Genomic DNA, 15,415 nt, shown 5'->3' with positions numbered 1-15,415 from the left:
TCATCCACTCTACATTCTGCTATGAATTTGAGAGAAATTTTATGCTGTGACATTATTTTTGGGACAGGAATCAGAGAGCTCTTTTAAGTGTTGCGGTCTTTAAGATGATCACTTTCTGGTGTAGATTGTACTAGGACTCTGAGAAAAAAAGTTTTATTGTGTTAGGTCAGACCCAAGATGGACCTAACCAACTTTCTTCTGTCTTACCTTAGCTATCAAGAAAAGTCTAGGTAGGAGAACAAGAACAAGATGATTGTGCAATGCTGTTTCCTTAGAATGATCTGTTTTAGAAGTAGTATTTGTTTATAATAAACTTAAAGGTAATCTTTTTTCATGGATTTTTGCAGTCAGTTTCAGTCAGTACAAGTATCTGTTGTCCGCAGAATTCCAGAGATTAACTTCATATTATGTGAACCTGCTACATCTGAGTTACATTTTATGGGTCTTAAGCTCTTGTTTTGGAGGAGAATAGGAACAATCTAGTCCTTTCCTCTTATGATATTGTAAACTTCTGTCATACTCATACTCCATGATCTTTTTTTCAGAGTCATCTTTAGCTTTACTCTGTCATTTTGCAAAACTTACTCAGATCCTTTATCAACCTTGCCATCTTTATTGAAATGTTTTGAAGGTTACTGTTTTGTTTTTAAGACAAATGACCAGAATTGTGCAGATAACTCAGATACATAATTTAGAGAAAGGTGTAATGAGGTTTCCTGTATTCTCGTTGTTTTTAACAAATTCTAGAGAATCATTCTGTTTGATTTTTTGACCACTGTAGTGTACCAAGCAGTGTTTTCGTGGAACCATCTACTGTAATTCTAAGATCCCATTTCTGAGTGAAAACTGTCAGCTTGGAGCCAATCACTGCATAAATAAAGCTTTGGATTGTTTTTCCTCCTGTATGTTTCTCATTCCAATATGCATTGAAATTAATCTTCTAAATGACAGTCCAGTTGTTGAATATCATAAGATCCAGAATAATCTTTTTTGTGTTTTTCATGGTCAGTCCCTTCCTCCTATGTCAAATAGCATTGTACGGTCTGCATTCTGTGTCACTTGTTGAATGACCCTTTCATTTGGATTATCATGAACATACTAAGCAGTGCAGATTTTTGTGAAGCTCCACTACCTCATGGGACTGTCAAAACTGTTTAGTCTTACTGTCTTTGTCCTTTTTTAAAATTGCTTTTAGTGCAGGTAAGAACCCTTCCCTTAAGAACTGCTTAGTTCTCTCTCTGCCTTTGCTCAGATACCTTGTTAACAACCTTTTAGATCTATTGTGTGACAGTCTTGCTTTAAAATCGCTACAGCCAAAAAATCCCCACAAGTATTTGCATCAACTTACTGTGTATGACTAGAAATTCACAAGTAATGTAAATATATTACATACTTGATCCATTGATACTGCCTCTTTGGTATTGAGATCACAGCATTGGATCTTCAAAACACTAGATTATTATGTTTCTGCAGAGGAGAACTACCTTCAGTATCTGTGTAATATAATAAATCCAGTACATGTAGTGGATTTATTTCACAGACTTTTAATAGATTCAGAGATGTATATTGATTTGGAATCAATAATTTTTGGTTGAATCAGTTGTTTTATTGACTATGTGATGGAAAATTGCAGCTTTACATACATTACTATTTGAAGATTTAAAAAAATATATTTTAAGGAAACATGATGAGAAAACTGGCTCACTTTTACATTTTTAGGTAAGTTTATATGTATGAAAAAAGTTTTGACAGAAGGAGGTAGTTAAAAGTCAGTGTTGACTAGCTAACCTTTCTAAGTAATAAGAGAGGTATGGTGTCTCCTGATAAATGTTGATGACTGTCACTGGCTGATATTGAGATACTCTGAAAATTGTAACAGAATAAAAGTTTACATTTTGAAGATGCATGCATTAAGAACTGAGAGAAGGCAACCATAATGAAGTAAGTGTTGATCAGTGGGCATATGAATTAATATCCAAATTAATTTTAAAAGTCTTCTGAAATAAAAATTTTGTAAGCACAAGCATTTTTTAAATTTATATTTGAGGCAGAACAGTGCTAATGACTAAAGAAATATGAAAGGGAGCTTTCCAGGTAGCCAGAACCTAGTTTGAAGATGTCTGCTTTCTAGATGGTTTTTGGCCTCATTTTATATGTTCTCATGCCATTCAAAACTGACAATTTGGGTCTGTGTGGTTGTTAAAGATAATAAGGAATACATTGATTTACTGGTTAGTCATAAAAACCCTTTTGTAAAAGGATTTTATCCAAGAGGTAAATACGAGGCCATAAGAAACTTCCCTTAACAAACCACAACCAAGATAATACAAGGCAGATGCAGAGATGTCAGTTCTAGCTAGATGAAAAATACTGTTTAAAACAGAAAATAGAGGTTGAACACAAGGACACTAGTTTGTTTAGTGTGTGTATGGTAGGTTTTTTTGTTTTCTCTGTGATAAATACAAATATCCTAAAATATCTCAGAAGTTTTAGGGAGAACTGCTTTAACTTTCTATTTCAGTCTGATGCTGCAATATAAAATCTGATGATTTTAAAATGGTAAAATATTTTAATATGTTGTTTTTGCATGTATACACGCATACCTTCCAGTGATGTACAATCTTATTAATTTGGCTTTAATTTTTTTAATATTGGTGCTTGATCATTAAATATCGCATCTGCTCCCTGTGAATCAATTGTTAAGCCAATGTAGTGTTAATTAAAATTTTGATTAGAAAGCTGATCAAAAAGCAGTATCTGCAGTTACAAAATTGGTATTTTCTTTTTTAGCTAGGTATTAGAAGAAAAAATTTAGTTTATATTAAGTTGAAGACCCAGTGTAAGAGAATTGTCATTTCTGAGAAGTTCAGCATACAGATTGTGATAGCCTAAAAACAATATAAATGTTTATTAGAAAGGAAGCTGTGGAGATGTTACTTCAAAGATATGTTTTAAGTGTTTCCCTTATCTCAAAGTAAGAATGTGCAGATGGTTGCTCATTTGGGAAATAAACTTTTATCTTTTAAACTATATGGCTTTTCTACAGTAATTTAAGTCTTCCAAGATAAGATCTAGGACTATCTGAATAACAAATATGCGCAATCGACATTATATAAAATACATTGGGAGGAGAGAGAACTAATTCCACCTTTAAAACCAAGTAATTGAGTGTGTTATACATGAAACATGGCTCATACATATCTAGAGTCAATGTAAGTTGCTCTCAGCGGACCTTCTGTGCCATTTCCCAATCTGGAATGATTTTGGGAAATAGATCTGTGCAGTGGTAAGTACTGTATGTCCCTCTTTAGTAACTTTTTTGAAATAGAGCTTGAAAATACAAGGGAAGCAGAGTAAGACAGTTAAAAGATGTATAGAAGAATGCCATGAATGAAATGAGGTGTGTATACTTATTTATTTGTTTATTTAAAAAGTTCTCCTGGCTTGAAAATTTATTGAAGTTAGCATATATATTTTGATATGCGTTTTACAAGTCATCATTATATGAGCCATTTATCTGCATTGTTCAGAGTGCAAATGTTACTGTACATTTGTTCACTTTTTGGTTATTGGAATGTTTGCCAGCGTAATTGCAAAGTGTTGGTAATGGTCTGAAATTACCCTTTCTCTGTTAGTACTGAATGTTGTTGTACAAGTTTTATCTTTCCTTTGAATGAACCATTGCCAAAGATTGTATGGCTTTTAAAAAAAGTTGATTGTAAAGAAAAATATATAGTTCTTTTAAGATCACTCTTAAAACAGGAAGTGTCAATTTGTATTTTTGTTATTTCTAGAGATTAATACAGCCCAGCTACTGATTCTGTGAATTTCAGGAGTACTTCAGGAGTTGGAAGGCTTTCATCTCTTATAAAACATCTCTTAAATTAGGAATATATTAGGAAGGTATTAATTCACAGAGTATACCAACATTCTGGATATATTTTTCTTGATTGGAGAGCCTGCAGGTAGCACATCATTTTGTAACCTTGTATGTATACAGAGGCTAGACTGGGATCTGTAATAATGTGCGTTAATATAATATCCACAAAAAAGATTACCAAGATAGTTTAAAGAGTAATATGCATTTTAATCTTCAGGAAAAAAATACAGTCTTCCCAAATATATACAGTTTGTGTATTCACAGTGTGGGTTTCTGAAATCTGTGTCTTACAGGTTAAAAACAGTAATAGAAGAACTGATTCAGACACAGCAAACCCTTTTGAGCAAAGAGGAACTTGTGTTGGAACTAGAGAAAAAAATAGAAGAGTCCTCTAAGACTTGTGAAAAGAAGTCTGAGTAAGTGGAAATGGAATTTCAAAATACAATAATTAGAGAAAAAAGTGTGTATAATGCAATTCCTAAGACTTAAATAAGAAATAACCTCCACTAATCTTTTGCTTTTGTGAGAAAAGATAATTGTGTAAAACAGCAATAAGTGATTTTCTCAACTCTAAAATCAACCTTACTCACTGGGAGTCCTAGTTTATTAGAGTACTGAGCAGCTCCATTAGTTTAATATAATTGTCATGGTGTTGGAATGGCTCAAGAACTGGATCTTTGGTTTGTAAAATCTTGACAGAAGAAGAGGAGTCAGTTCATATTGCCTCTCTGATGGTGTTCATTGTGTGCATACGATTTTTTTGAAAGACTTTTTCAGAGTCATGTGCAAGACATACTCTTTCTTGTGCAAGAATATGCTTGGAACTTGTCAGGTTAAGTCCATTCTTTGTTGCATTTTCTTTACAAAACTGAATGTAGATCTGATAGCCTATCATACTGCATAATAAATGAAGGTGACAGCTTAATGAGTGTTTTACCATGCCATAAATAAAACATTATTACAAAGAGTATTTTTTGGGCAATATCTTTAGATTTTTTTTAACCTCTGGTTAAAAAAAAATACTACATACCAGTCTAAACTGAAGTTAATACAGCAGATAAAGAATTCTTCTGTCTGTAGTGATATTTTTCTGATTCTAGTTGCAGTAGGTCATAACCTTACTAACTTCATAAATATTATATTAGAGTGCCAGTGAACTGGAGTGCAAGTCCTCAAACAATCCTGTCTTCATTCACCGAAATCTTGAAGCTCTTTGTTGAAAGCATCTTCTCACTTAATACCTTGGATAGTATTTCACTCATATCCAAAACTTTGTGTATCTATCTGATGTCAATGTTTTGGTTAGATACTTTACTGTTCTTCCTTTGGTGAAGTTCATGTGTACTCATAGCATATTTTCCAATTTTTTGGTTCTTGACCTAACTTCCTTGCTGTGTGTTACTTAAAGGATAAACTGTGTTTGAACTAGATGAGTTTTGTGTTGTTAATTTTTCTTCCTTCAGTATCATCAGTTATCTCTCTCTGAAAATAGTTCAGACCATCTCTGTATTTCTTGCTCCTTTGATGCTGTAGCAGATGTCTGTGGTGTTGAGGAAATTATTTCAGTTCAGACAACACCAGTACCTGTAGATGTTATTAAAAGGTATTAAATCTAGTTGTAAGAGAAAAGTTTCCCTGAAATCACCTCAGTTCTGATTTGTCATTTGTCATGCTTTCCTCCAACATATGCCCTTTTCAACTTTTAACTGCAGTGCTGAGTGATCAGGATGTTTTTGCATGTACTTATGGTCCCTAGAAAGATCTCATCCAACTGTTGCATGTTTCTGGCTGCTGTCACAGCATATGGCACTGACCTCAGTGGTGCAAGGCAAGGTGAAAAGTAAAGGTAGTTGAGCAATAAATTAAAGCTTGCCTCTTGAGACAGAGGTCATTCTGGCAATGGTGCAATGCAAGCCTATCATCAGGAAAGTGAGGAGGTCTGCTCCAAATACAAGAGCTATCAACCCTATGTCATTGTTGAGCCTCCTCCAATGTGCTGAGCTTTGCCCATCAGTGCTGAGGAAATCTCCTTGTTTGCTTTATCTGGTCAAAATGATGGTGAAAGTCTGCAAAATCATGTTTTCTGTCTATTCACTTGTACAAGTTTGGACTTCAGCTGTCTCCCCATTTTCTGACACAGTTTTAGTACTGTAACTTCTGAGTTGTTTTCTGACTTTCCAGTCAATGGGGCATTTTGAGTTTGGTCTTCATTTCTTGCTGTCTAATTTTGGCAGCCCTGCAGATTGATCTTTGCACGTACTGCACTTTTCATTAAAGCACGTGCAGGTCTATAATTTTGTTTTACTCCTCAATATTTAGCTGTACTGGTACTATTGTCCTGGCACCAATATCCTTTCTGCCTTCAAATGATGGCATCACCTGCATCACAGAGAGTGTTTTAATTTTGTTTAATTTAAGTGTGCATCAAGCATACCATCTTCCCTCCTGACGTGATAGCATGTTAAATATTTGGTTTTTAATTCAGTTCACCTTTTTACCACTTTGCAACCTGTTGCCACGTTCTGATCTTGCAAGGATCCTTCAAACAAAATCTCACTTGGTAGCCACAGGACAATGAAGTTTGCACTCAGGCAAGGCATAAGCAGATAATTCTAATTCCTCATGCCTAGATTGAATGGGGAGCATTCTATGTTGGATTTTGGGATCAAACAATAATCCATCTTGCCACAGTTCAGGAAAGAGAATACCTTGTGACTTTTAACTTGCAGGGTATGTCTTTTTATGTTTGGAACATGATGAGTTGAGACCATTCAGTATTTGAGATTGTCATTCTAGACAATGTGTATTCACCAAAGCCCTGCTGGTCGTAGAAGGCCATGATTTTCACAGGGTGATCTCTTTTTTCTTTCATAATGAGGACCAGCTGAAAGAACATTATCTTGAGGATAATGCTAGGATAATTGTTCATGTCTTTGTGTGATGCTTTTAAATGCATACAGTCTCATGCAAAACCTCAGTTTCAAGTCCTCTAATTGTGTCTTCATACATCATGGTTATCCTTTCTACATGAATGATCATTCTTCTGGTTGTAAAGAGTTCTGTTCTTTGGTGATGGTACAATGCTCATCTGTAGGGATATGATTTTTCTCTTTTCCTGCCAATGAGGATTTTATGAGATAGTTTGAATAGAATCACAGAATCACAGAGTATTAGGAGTTGGAAGGGACCTTGAAAGATCATCCAGTCCAACTCCCCTGCCAGAGCAGGATCACCTAGACTAGGTCACACAGCAACACGTCCAGGTGGGTTTTGAATGTCTCCAGAGAAGACTCCACAACCTCTCTGGGCAGCCTGTTCCAGTGCTTTGTCACCCTTACAGGAAAAAATAGTCATTTGGCTCAGCATTAGTTTGTGAAGGAACAATCTCAATATCAATGACTTTTAAATTTCTTCTTTTTTTACCAAGGGTACGGCTTGCAAGGAGGGTATCTGTCTTCCAGGGATTGTCCTGAAGATACAGAGTGACAGGATACTGTGATTTTTCTTTACATTGTCCACATTCATCATTGTTCTGGTCCCTTTACCTCCTTCATCTATTCTTGCAGACTGTGAGAACTCTACATCTCTTTATAGACCACATGTCACTGGGCTCCAGTTGAGTGCTTTTGAGTGTCTGTATTGTGCTGTGGATGGTTCTATCTGTTAGGCAGCTTCTATCCATCTTCGATTTTGGCAGTTCTTGGAGTAATCTATAGATACCTGTAGATGTGCTAAGTGGTCTGTTTGTCCTTTGGTGATGCTTTGAATTATGTCTGTCTTGAAGTATTCAGGGAAATAAAGGTTAGTCAGAGAAGACTCATGAAAACATGTAGAAGACAAGAAAAAATTGCTTTAGCGCCTCATGGAGTTGAATTTATTTACCTTCATAAGAAGGTTAGACTGCAGTGCAGAAATACTTAAGCAGCAGAGGACCTTCCAGTCCACAAGAGACCACAGGTATCTCTAACTTGACACCAGATAAGTTTATATCAGATGTAAGATGCATTTAATAGTGCAAATTATTATTACAACAGCTATGTGGATTTTTCATTACTAGAATTCATAATGTAAAAATAGCCAGGCTCTTCTCAGTGACAAACAATGATAAGACAAGGGGTAATGGACACAAGCTGGAACATAGGAGGTTCCACTTAAATTTGAGAAGAAACTTCTTCTCAGTGAGGGTGACAGAGCACTGGACCAGGCTGCCCAGAGAGGTTGTGGAGTCTCCTTCTCTGGAGACATTCAAAAGCCACCTGGACACCTTCCTGTGTAACCTCATCTAGGTGTTCCTGCTCCGGCAGGGGGATTGGACTAGATGATCTTTTGAGGTCCCTTCCAATCCCTAACGTTCTGTGATTCTGTGAAAAATGTGTTTCTTTAAAATTTCCTTCATTACATGAATAAAGTGAAAAAAAGAACAGGTTTCAGTATTGAATTTCTTTCCTTTTTTTAGCTTTTATGAAACAAAGTATGTATTTTAAAGCATGTATTTTTAAGTTGTTTGTTATTTTTCTCTGCAGTATTGTACTCCTGCTGAGCCAAAAGCAAGCGCTGGAAGAACTTAAGCAGACAGTTCAGCAATTAAGATGCTCTGAAGCAAAATTTGCAGCTCAGAAAGAACTACTGGAACAAAAAGTTCAAGAGAATGATGGGAAAGAGCCACCACCTGTGGTGAATTATGAAGAAGATGCCAGATCAGTCACTTCTATGGTAAGTTTTACATCTGTTGTATTGAACTGTGCAGCCTTACTGTTACACTTTAGTCCTAGGATCAGAGTCTCAAGATATTCACAGGGATAACTGTGGACCTTTGTATGCTTGTGGTTTGGTCTTCTTCACATTTGATGCTTAGATTCTGGTTAGGTTGTTTTATAATTGCAAGCGTAAATCCTTAAATAGGTTTAGTAAACATTAACTCTTGTTAATTTCATTGGCTGTGTTGAAATACATTCACAGTTGTAGACTGAAAACTAACAGTAAAAGCTGCTGGAATCTCTACACAAGTGTAATTGAGAAGTGAATTTTATGTACTGTACTTACTCTTTTATTTAAACAGAAACAAACACTGATTTATGTACAATTAATTTTTAAATGTTTGCATGCCCTTAATAATCAAAAGGAACTTCTTGTGCTATTGATGAGACCACATGTTATTTAAATAAGTACTTTACTAATATTTTGTGTGACTTCCTTTTCTGAATTGTGTGGAGCTATGTCTGCAGATGGTAGGCCACATGAAAAATGAAACAAACAATACCTGTTTACTAAAGGGACAAGCAGGAGTGTTTGCTTTTACAGATTGGATTTGACATATATGAGATGCTTGTGACTTGTTTACTTTAGAGATTTAGCCTGCTATTTCTTTTGGCCCACAGAACAGTAGATCAGTGAAATGATAATGAAGTGGTTGTATTTGAGAGAAATGCTTTTGTTTTCTCTATTTGTGGAACCAAGTTTGTTCTTTGTCTTCCATTCCCATTCTACAGTTATACTGAATTGTCAGTGTTCTCTTGCTTCCACTACTACTATTTAATATTTACAAGGCGTTTGCAGGTGACTGCCATTTTCACTGGTACAAAACATTATTTTACAAAGCTTCTGTGCTTGCCATGATCTAGGAGTTGACAAAGCGCAGAAAGATGGAGAGAGAGAAAGGAAGGATTAGGATAATGATTGTAAGACATTAGGACACTTGGAATCTTTTTGGGGTAGGCTATCTTGTTAGTTATTTCATGTAATATCCTGTAGTAGTGCTGGTGAATATTGTCTGTAAAGGTTAGTTGAGATGACGAGTCTAATCAAGAAAATGGTATTCTTGCACATGAGTTCAATATTATTGAAGTCTGTCTTCTGTTGTCCAAATCTCTGTTTCAATGAGTGGGAGAAAATAATCCTTACAAATATATACAGTTCTTAAGTGAAGAATTCTGACCTCTTATTTTTTTTTTAGAAAGAAAGTTATCTTTAATTTTTTTTTAATTTTTTTTTAACTGGAGGACATACATACTCAGATTTCTAGAACAGTACAAGAAATACATTTTGTAATATAGTAAATGTGGCAAGAGTAAGAAAAACGTCATTATTTTGGCTTCAGAGGATTTAGTCTTATAATTTGTGTGCGCCATGAAAAATAACAGAGTATGACTTTAGTGTTGGGTGATTTCCCTTGAGTAAGTTATTTAAGACTGGCAAATACCAATTAAGTTTTGTTCAGCTATTAAGTATATACCCTGCGCTAGTAAAATTGACTAAGAAACAGTAGATACAACTGCTGTCTAAATGAAACCTTTTTTCAAAGTACTGTACCTTGAGAGGGAAGTCTTGACTGTATCTCAAAACAAAAAAGGTAATACACTGATGAACTATTGGTATAAAAAAAGCATTCTGGTGATTTTATAATGGGATTTGTTTTTTTAGTAAAACTCCTTAAAATTATGCAGGTGCTAAATGATAAGAAATTAAATGTTCTTGCTGCTGATGCTCATCCTGGTATCGTTTAGGAGGATTGTTGTTTGTTATAGAGATAATTTTAATGCTGAAGCTGTTACAGGTTTAAAATAATGTCTTTGAGCCCCTTAGAGTTAGCAGTTATGATATACTATATAATAGTACTATAGCACTATATAATCAGAAGAATCATAATTAACTTTTCCTTCTATACTTAAAGTAAGGACAGAGATACTAAGAAAAAGCTGGTTATGCATTGTAAACAGCTGTTTTTTGCCAAAATACTGTAGTACCCAAATTGTTATGTATTATGTCGCTTTTATGTCACTTTACAAAAATTAACTAGTAGCTGGAAGCTTGAACTGACTTTTCAATGTTTACATGTCTAGTCAATCGACACATGGTCTGTCATTTGTCTTAAGATATGTCTGCTATTCTTTCTGTTATTATCAGCAGCAGAGCATAGCAGTAGTCCACCATAATTAAAACAAAGGAAAAAAAAACAACAAAACTTTTATATGTCTAATGGTCTGATATAAGAAATAAAAACATCAGAAGTATTTGTAATACTGTAGTGGCAGCTAAACATTTACTCAGGTAATTAAGTACAATAACAGAGAATTGCATTTCATAGGAAGACTTTACATTTACAGCATCAGTACTGCCTTGGAAATTGTTACAGAATATGAAATCTTCAGGGCCTGGCAATAGATTTGGTTAATATAACATAGTAATTAATTTTCCATAGCAATAATACAGTGAAATCTGTATGCTACATTAATATATCTTATCCTTTTTCCTTACATAGTAAATCTAATATTATAACTATGTAAACCCATTATTGTTAAGAATAAGTATTTAGAACTACATGGTTTTCTCGCTATAGAAGTATTTCATACATAAACATGATTTTGTGTACTACAGCATTATACTGGAACCACTGATAAAATTGAGACTTGGTATGCAGGCTCTGCAGTACTTGAAAGACTTGTCAGCAGGTGGAGCTCACTGCCAGAAGACTAGTTATGACTGAATAATCAAAATTTTTCATCATTACATAAGTTTAAAACAGACATGCGAGGCACAGAAATGTAGAGGAAAAAATGTGCACTCTCGACTATCTATCATCTACATAATCTGAAGTGGTGGTTTTGTTCTGATTTTTTAATTTTTTTAACAAATAATAAAATACAACGGTAATGTAGAAAGACGCTAATGCATGGTCTTCAACAGCATGTGAGCCAACTTACAAGAGCTGTACAGCTATACTGCACATGGAGCAACAGCACAAAGTTCCTGTTCTTTCTCCATGTGCTCCTTAAAAGACTTCCAGTCCAGCTTGGTTGTCAGGATGGAAGACTCCGGAGTACAGGTGAGTCAGGAAGGAGTCAGTAATGTCTCTGGTAACATAACTCATGAAACTTATGAGTACACAGGGCAAAAGGAAGCCAAAACACTGTGATATCATGATACAACCAGTGAAATGGATCTAACTATTAATGCACCATTCCAGGAGAGTACCATGCTTAAAATCGTACACAATGACTTAACAGAAAATGTATATTAGTAAGAAATTTTACATTTCTGAATTACAGTTTTGTCTGTTTTAGCAGATAAAGCATCTGCTATCTAAAGCTACTTTTCCCAAAAGGGAAAAAAAATATGAAGTCATTCCTTTTTCAAAGGCATCAGTGAACCCATTCTTAGTGGTTCCTTTAAAAGTAAGATAAGCGAGCTTTGGATGAAGATTGTGGGAAATTTAAAAAAAAAGTTCTCACTGTTTGTGGAAGAAAAAGTATTAAATGCATAAAACAGTGCTAAATTGCTTCTTTTATTATTTGTAAATTATTCTAAATGTACTTTTAAATTATTTTCCTAATGTGAATGTATTGTATTTCTATCCCTGCTTTCTAGAATCCATGACTCAGTGCTCCTTCTAATAGGGTGATCAGCAAACCAGAAGTCTTAGAATCTTCCTCTGCAGGTTTGGCTTTGAGGCAGAGGTTTTCAGGTTTCTCACTAAAATAATAATTGATGAATTTAAGAATTTGTACATTTTGATTTTTTTCAATTGGATGCATAGATATGAAAGGGCATTTCCAGGAGCTGGTTAAGTGATTAAAGATGTTTCTTTAAACACGTTTTAGATAATGTGTCATAAAGCCCTGAAATATAACCTGCTGAGAGGTGTTCCCACACTCTAGGAGGTCTCCTTTTCCCATACTGTCTCAGGCTGTATAGGATCTTTATTTTCAAACACATGCAGGGAAACAGCTTCTGTGACAGCCCACTGCAACCATAGAAGGAAGCTTGACAGTAGAGATAAATGTATTTTTATATTTTTTACTGACTGAGAAGCATCGAGGCATTCTTATGCTTTGTAATGCGTCACACAACAGCTCTCTTGTTTATCTCGCCATTTAAGTAATTCACTACTAATTTGCAGCTCGTGAAATTTCTGTAAAATTAAGATTATAAGAGGTCATGTATTAGAAACTGGTAGAGGAGCCCTTCATAGTTATTTGAGTTACATATTTATAAACCTTCTAGACTTCCACTGTGCTGTTCCAAGATTCTAAGGTTTTTGTCAACAGACACAGGGCCAAAGTGAGTCTGTGCAGCACTGGTATTCTTATAATTTCTTTTATTGTTGTCTCAGCAAAGGAAAAACTGCCAGTGCAGTCATGTTTTAGAAACTGCCTATTAATTCATAAAGGACTTGAAAATAAACAATTGTATTTGTTGGAAGCCTGGACAGCTGAAATTCATCTGAGTGATCTTTGCTTTGGGCCACTTTCCAAGCTTGTTGGCTGGGTCTTGTGTTTCTGGCTTACAGCCAGAATTTAGCATGCTCCAAATGTCAAATCCTTCTAGGAAGTGTGGAGGATGAACTCAGTTCCTCCTGCTCTCAGAGTGAGTATGTTCCAGCATTTGTTTCTTCTCTTTGTAAATTGTACTTGTGTGACAGACATACATCAGAAGATGATGTCTCACCCAAATGGAGAGAGTGAATAGAGGATAGGGCAGGGCAGGGCAGTACAGCAGGCAGACTCTCTCCTTGTCAACCTTGCCCCCCAAGGTGCCTCTAAACAATAGGTATGAGGCTCTGGTTGAGGAAAGCCTGACAAATGAGGACACGGGTGATGGGCAGTCTACATCGGAGGGGCCTCCACAGTCAGAAAGGCCTACAGCCTACATCACAACCTTCTCCACAAAGAAGAAAACGAGGGTTAAAAAAAGGTAAGTGTCTCTGTACTGAGGGGAATGGAGGGTCCCATATGCTGAATAGACCCTCCCAACAGAGTGGTCTGCTGTCTCCCTGGAGGCTAGGTTAAGGACCTTGCTAGGAAACTTCCCAACCTGGTAAGGTCCACTGGTTACTACCCACTACTGATTTTCCAGGTGGCAGATGAGGAAACTGCAACTTGCAGTCCACAAACAATAAGGAAAGAATTCAGGGCCTTGGGACAGTTAGTGAGGGAATCTGGAGCACAGGTTATTTTTCATTCTCTCCTTCTGGTTGCAAGCAGGGACATAGGAAGGAACAGAAGGATACGATACATAAACACATGGCTCTGTGGCTGGTGTCACAGCCACAGTTTAGGGTTTTTTGATAGTTGGGATGATGTACATAACACCAGGTATGCTGGCATCTAATGGGAGGCACCTTTCTCAAAGGGAGAAGAGGGTTGTTCCCCAAGAGATTGCAGGGCTGATTGAAAGGGCTTCAAAATAGATATGAAGGGAGACAGGGATAACAATATCAAGATTGGCTGTGACAAGCGGCAGGATGATACACCAGGGTTGGAGGGGTGGGGTGATAGTAAGGTGTTGCCCGGAGGCACGCAGTGAGTGCTGCAGCACAGGCAAAGTCTTACAGAGACAAGCCAGAGATTCCTGAGGTGATAGGAACCAACAGGGTAGCTCCCACAAAACACCTTGGGGGAAGGAAGGAGTGTCCATCTAAGAAGGTGACATGACTGGCAACAAAGCTGAAATGCCTCTACACCAGTACATACAGCATGGGCAACAAACAAGAGGAGTTAGAAGCTATTGTGCTACAGGAAAGCTACGACATAGTGGCCATTACTGAAACCTGGTGGGATTAATCCCATGACTGGAGTGTGGCTATCAATGGCTACAGACTGTTCAGAAGGGACAGGAGAGGAAGGAGGGGGGGAGATGTTGAATAGAGTGTGAAGAGTTCTCCCTAAAGAATAGCCATGAGCAGGTTGAAAGTCTGTGGGTAGGGATTAGGGATCGAGACAACAAAGCGAGTCTTGTGGCTGGTGTCTGCTATAGGCTGCCTGATCAAGGGGAGCCTGTTGATGAAGCTTCTTTCTCCAGCTCCAGGAGGTATTGAGCTCACAGGCTCTCATCATGCTGGGGAATTTCAGCCACCCTGATGTTTATTGGAAAAGTAACATGGCAGGCTGTAGGCAATCCAAGAGACTTCTGGAGTACCTTGATGACAACTTTCTGAAAAGAAAACAGACTGCTCCACTCGAAGGGAAGCTATTTTGGACCTGATGGTCACCAATGCGAGTGAGCTCATCAGGGATGTCACTAGAGGCAGCCTGGGCTGCAGCGATCATGTGCTGGTGCAGTTCACTGTCCTAAGGCATATGAGTCATATGAGAAACATAGTCAGGACCCTGAATTTCAGGAAAGCCAACTTCCAGCTCTTCAAGGAGTTAGTCAATAAGACCCCTTGGGAAATGGCCCTCAAGGACAAAGGAGAAGAACAGAGCTGGCAGATCTTTAAGGAGGCTCTCCGTGGAGCACAAGAGCTCTTGATCCCCAAGTGTAGGAAATCAGGCAGGGAAGGCAGGAGACCAGCACGGATGAGTTGAGACCTGCTGGCCAAACTGAAAGGCAAGATGGAACTGCACAGACAATGGAAGCAGAAACAGATGTCCTGGGAAAAGTACATGGATGTTGCCCAGGTGTGTAGGAACAAGGTCAGGAAGGTCAAGGCACAGCTGGAGCTGAACTTGGCAAGGAATAACGAGAAAAATAAGAAGGGCTTCTATAGGTATGTCAACCAGAAAAGCAAGGTTAAAGAAAGTGTCCCCTCCCTGATGA

General features: G+C 36.9%; 1 protein-coding gene across 1 annotated transcript in view; it reads left to right on the top strand.

The window, feature by feature from the left end:
• The window catches only part of LOC104537550 (tyrosine-protein kinase Fer-like), a gene marked incomplete at its 3' end in the record, with an annotated part of 16,768 nt that extends 3,198 nt beyond the window's left edge, over positions 1–13,570 (top strand). The window contains exons 4-6 of the mRNA XM_010180468.1: positions 4,174–4,296; positions 8,404–8,593; positions 13,410–13,570. Of these exons, the coding sequence (XP_010178770.1) occupies positions 4,174–4,296; positions 8,404–8,593; positions 13,410–13,570 (474 nt within the window). The remainder of the gene's footprint in view (positions 1–4,173; positions 4,297–8,403; positions 8,594–13,409) is intronic.
• Positions 13,571–15,415: the final 1,845 nt, after the last annotated feature.

This window comes from Mesitornis unicolor, unplaced genomic scaffold (assembly GCF_000695765.1).
Source record: "Mesitornis unicolor isolate BGI_N332 unplaced genomic scaffold, ASM69576v1 scaffold13223, whole genome shotgun sequence".
Lineage (NCBI taxonomy): Eukaryota > Metazoa > Chordata > Aves > Mesitornithiformes > Mesitornithidae > Mesitornis > Mesitornis unicolor.
This window is presented reverse-complemented; position numbering and strand designations above follow the sequence as displayed.